Here is a 5,061-nt window from a genome sequence, read left to right as displayed (position 1 = left end):
CAAAAAAACAGCCGAGCTGATATTAGAACACGTAGTCCGCTTGCATGGATTCCCGAAAGACATCGTCTCGGACAGGGGGCCCCAGTTCACTGCCCGGTTCTGGAAGGCCTTCTGCCGTCTGATCGACTCTACCTGCAGTCTATCCTCTGGGTATCACCCCCAGACCAACGGTCAGACGGAGCGGACCAACCAACAACTGGAGCGCTACCTGAGATGTTTCATCGCCGACCACCAGCGCTCCTGGGCCCGCTACCTCATCTGGGCGGAACTATCGCTTAACCTCCACACCTCCTCGGCCACTAACCTAAGCCCATTTGAAGTATGCCACGGTTTCCAACCTCCCATGTTCGAACACCAGGAACCGGAGGTTGACGTACCGTCAGCCCAACAGTTGGTCCGCCGGTGTCGGCGGCTCTGGCGACAAGCCAACCACGCGATCCAACAGGCCAACACCCGCTACGCCATTCAACATCGCCGCCGACACCCTCCGGGACGACTGTACAATGTAGGTGACAAGGTATGGTTGTCAACTAAGAATCTTCACCTCCACACAGAAACTAGGAAACTCTCACCAAGATTCATCTGCCCCTATCGCATCACCCTCCGGATCAATCCTGTCACCTACCGGCTCCAGCTGCCTGCGGCGCTCCGAATCCATCCGGTATTCCACACCTCTCAGTTGAAACCCTTCACCACTTCTCCCATGATTCCACCCGCCCCCCCTGCTCCTCCTCCCCGGATCATTGACGGTGGCCCTGCTTACACCGTACGCCGGATCCTTGATTCGCGACCTAGGGGCCGAGGCACCCAGTACCTGGTCGACTGGGAAGGCTACGGTCCCGAAGAGCGATCTTGGATTCCGGCCCGGTTTATTCTCGACCCTGAACTCATCAGGGACCACCGTCATCGGGTATCCTCCATCCCAGGACCGTCAGGAGTCGGTCCTGGACGGGGGGGTACTGTCACACACACCCGTTCTGCGACCGGCACTAGGACTTGGAAGTAGTACGGTCGACAAACAGGAAGCATAAAAGGAGCCAAGATGGCGCTTCACATTGCTCAGTCATTGAGTTTCGCCCATGTCGGTTCAGATCCTCCGTCTGCCATTACGTGAGTACTCACTTTCTTGGGTTTACTTTCTGATTCGAGTGTGTGTTTGTAGGGCGCGGGTTGAATTTGTGTTCTTCCCTTGCTCTCCCTCCGAGAGAGTCCTTAGACTAATTCGCGTGGTTACCTCTGTTCAATCCGGGTTAGTTCATGACAGATCGACTCCCTCACTGGTGTGAATTATGGATCAGAGAAACAAACCTTCACCACTGAGATGACTCGAGAGTATTCAGGATCCGTCACTGAGAGCTTCAACTTTAGCAATTCCACACAGATTAGTGTGGGAACCAAATTTGAAGTTACACTGTTTGGTGCCAAAACAGAGAACACCATAAATATCAGTAACACCTTTACCGTGGAGAAGGGTCACAGCGAAACCAAAACCACAACTAACAGTGTTAAAGTCTCCTTGCCGGCCAGCATTCCTCCTCACACCAAGCTCACGGTGAACATGGTGAGGAAGCAGGTGTCTGTTACGGTTCCAGTCAAGCTGACCATCACCACCGGCTTTACCACTAAGGTTGAGTATGGAGAGTACAGGTGTGAGGATGGGAATTCTATTCACGCTGAATACAAGGAGGAGAAGATCTAGTACAGCTATGTGAGGAACAAAACACAGAGAAGAGTTAATGTTGCAAATATTCTAAAATAATAGACAGCTTTTAAGCAATTAGAATTGAGAAATTAGAGGTGGTGTAGTATTAAATAACTTTTAGATAGCCACCTTCCATGTTACAAGAATCTCATTGATTGTATTTGTTACCTTGCCTTTTTTGGAAAAAAAAAATTATTTGCCATGTAATTTTAGTTTGTCTTTAAGTTTATTTATTGACTGGGGGGAAATCTCAACTGTTAGCCACAGACAACCAATTCTCAAGATAACGTTTCCTGTTAGTGGCACATTCTGTTACTCTTTGACAAAATGCAACTACTGTATGTCTATAAAAAAGTTTTCCATTTATATTAGTTTTTAATTTTGGTTTAAGTTGTTAACACACCTTTATCCTTTTAAAATCATATGCTAGAACATTTTATTTTTCTAAATGCACAGTTCAGTCTTACTACGTATGATATTTGCAATTTTTAATTCTGCTGATACAAGAGTTTATCAAGTATATCTTTGATGCAGATCAACCTAAAGTTTCCACTGAATGATGTCAGCCTGTTGTCATGTCATGCCGCTCAACTCAGATAAATCTCAGATAAACTGTGTGCATTTTATTTAAAGTAAAGTACATCTGTCTACTACATCTGTAGAATTTTAAAGGACAGAAAAGTAGAGATACGGTAAAATTGGGTTTTGCAGTAAAGCACAAAGTATGACACAAAATTAAACAATAATTTACTAATAAAGACTTTTTTTATGATGGGTTTTGCGATACAGGTCTACGTTTTAACAGGTAAATTGTAATAAGTATCTTTGCCTATATATTTTTTTCTGGTAGACAATAAGAAGGGTTCAGGGTCTGTCAGTGATGTGTGATGTAATGTGATGACAGAATCTTATTTGAGGCACATGTTAAGTGGAGGCAATAAAAACCGAACAGATGAAAAGTAGAGTTTGTGCTTAACCAGGCGGTTCAGTCAGGTAATGTTTGTCCAATCCAGTTCATCTCACTTTCCTGTTCTTTGCTGCTGTGGTCTTCTGCAGAAGTCATTCCCTTAACATTTGTGTGTTTTCAGGATTATCCGGGTTATTCCTGGCATCTTGAAACAGTTTGGCCATTCCTCTCTGACCTCTCTCATCAGCATGGAGAGTCCACCCACAGAACTGTCACACACAGGATGGAACTATAGACAGTGCTCAGTGTGAAAATCCCAGGAGATTAGCACTTTCCGAAATACTCAAACCAGCCTGTCTCATACAAACAACCATACCACAAAGGTAGTGAGATCTCAGTGAGATTTTCCTATTCTGTATTCCCTATACTGTGTTCTAACAGAGTGAATACACATTTCCTCATGGTTGACAGTGGATGTTAATGCATCTGTTAACATAGTACATTAAAACATTTAGAAATCTACACAAACATTTATAAACCTAAATAGGTGTTTATAAATATCTATAAATTTACATTTATATGGTAGAATAGAGATTAGATATTTCTTCACGAAAACAAGATTATGTGCAGTTTGTAGCTTTTATTGTATACAGTAAATGTAATTAAATGCAGTAAGCAGTTTGTTTAGGTTGGAATAAACCACTTGGTGATCGTAACAATAAATAATTTTGGTGGTCAGGATAAAATCTTAAACAAAACAAATGCATCGACCTGAGATTAAAAGGTTACATTTCATAATTGTTACCAAAATACAGGTGCATCTCAATTAATAAAAATATCATCAAAAAGTTTATCAACAATTAAAAAAATAAAACTCATATTATATAAGTTCACTAAACACAATATTTCAAGTGTGTTATGGCTTACAGCTAATGAACACCCAAAATTCAGCATCTCATCTCACCACACAGATTTATCCAAGACATGGACTACAACTGTCACAATCTTCATGTCAAGCCATTCTTGAACCAGAGACAATGTCTGAGATGTCTTACCTGGGCTAAGGACAAAAAGGACTGAACTCCTCTTTCCAGATGGAAGTAAACTTTGCATTTCATTTGAAAATCAAGGTCTCTGTGTCTGGAGGAGGAGAGGAGAGGCACAGAATCCAAGTTGCTTGAAGTCCAGTGTAAATTTTGTACATTCAGTGGTGGTTTGGTGAGCCATGTCATCTGCTGGTGTTGGTTAGAGCACTTCATGCTTGCATCTGCTGACCAGCTTTATGGAGATGCTGATTTCATTTTCCAATAAGACTAGGCACCTTCCCAAACTGCCAAAAGTACTAAAACCTGGTTTAATGACCATGGTATCCCTGCACTTGATGAACCAGCAAACTTATCCGATCTAAACCCCATAGAGAATCAATGGGGTACCATGATAAAGGAGATGTTAAAGATCAGACCCAACAACGCAGAAGAGCTGAAGGCCAATATCAGAGCAACCTGGGCTTCCATAACGTGTGTTACGGCCCGCCGGGGCGCGTATATTTTTGTCTGTGTTTGTGTGTCTGTTTTGTGTGCACAGATGGATCCGTTCCGAACTCCAGTCCGGGATGCTTATGCTGCTCGTCATCAGCCAGGCGTGGCTATCTTCCTCCCCACCGTCCTGACGTCATCAATGAGGGACATTATTTAACTGTGTCGCAAACATGAAGAGGGGAGCTCCCCTTCGGTTTGTGTAGAGCTCTGCTGGGCTTCGTTTTTATCTGCTTTTTGGTATTTGCTATCTAGAGATGGTGTAAAACTCTGCGTGGCTTCGTTTTATCTGTTTTTGTATTTTGCTATTTAAAGACTGTGTAAACTCTGTATGTGTATAGCTTGCGTAGCTAATGTTAAGACTTCTTCCTACGACTTGTATCCGGTTCTTTGACCTTGACTTTTGGTTAAATTGCTGAATATCTATTTATTTGGGTAGAGATGGTTGAACCTTTTAAAACTGCTCACTTGCGTATATGGGCTGAACGTTCTTCCCCGGTAGTAAGGGTGTGGCTGCCAGTTTTTTTGGGTGGGTTTTCTTTTCACTGTGTTTATTGTTAGGGAGTTAGGGAAGTATTCTGTTTTTTGGTTTATTTTGCTTTCAGGAAGTTAGCTGTTTAAAACCAGTACTTTCTGTTTATTATTTTGGCCTTGGTCCACCCTGAAGCTAAATCCGGTATTTCTTTTGTTCTATACCTTGTTGTATGTATCTGTATTTTCCTCAATACAACTTTGAAACGATTCTCGCTTCCGTTGACTCCTTTGCTAGCTGGTTTTCTCTCTACAACTCTCTACATATCCATATATTTCTACCGTTTCCTTGTATCTCTTTTCCCTTATCCTCATTGCTGTATGACTCAACCCTAGACTGGGTCGTAACAGAATTGGGGGCTCGTCCGGGATATCGATTAATTGAT

The 5,061-nt window shown here is 42.8% G+C and overlaps 1 protein-coding gene across 1 annotated transcript; it reads left to right on the top strand.

Moving 5' to 3' along the window:
* The first annotated feature begins 1,269 nt into the window (after window positions 1-1,269).
* Window positions 1,270-1,841, top strand: LOC128510415 (epidermal differentiation-specific protein-like). Its single transcript, XM_053482688.1, has one exon. It carries the CDS (start codon window positions 1,322-1,324, stop codon window positions 1,697-1,699), a length of 378 nt encoding a protein of 125 aa, XP_053338663.1. The 5' UTR covers window positions 1,270-1,321; the 3' UTR covers window positions 1,700-1,841.
* The last annotated feature ends 3,220 nt before the right edge of the window (window positions 1,842-5,061 follow it).

Source organism: Clarias gariepinus, chromosome 22 (assembly GCF_024256425.1).
Source record: "Clarias gariepinus isolate MV-2021 ecotype Netherlands chromosome 22, CGAR_prim_01v2, whole genome shotgun sequence".
NCBI lineage: Eukaryota > Metazoa > Chordata > Actinopteri > Siluriformes > Clariidae > Clarias > Clarias gariepinus.
This window is presented reverse-complemented; position numbering and strand designations above follow the sequence as displayed.

What these genes read in the sequence shown, in the direction of transcription:
- LOC128510415 (XM_053482688.1), top strand. Translation starts at nt 1,322, where the DNA reads ATGACTCGAGAGTATTCAGGATCCGTCACTGAGAGCTTCAACTTTAGC.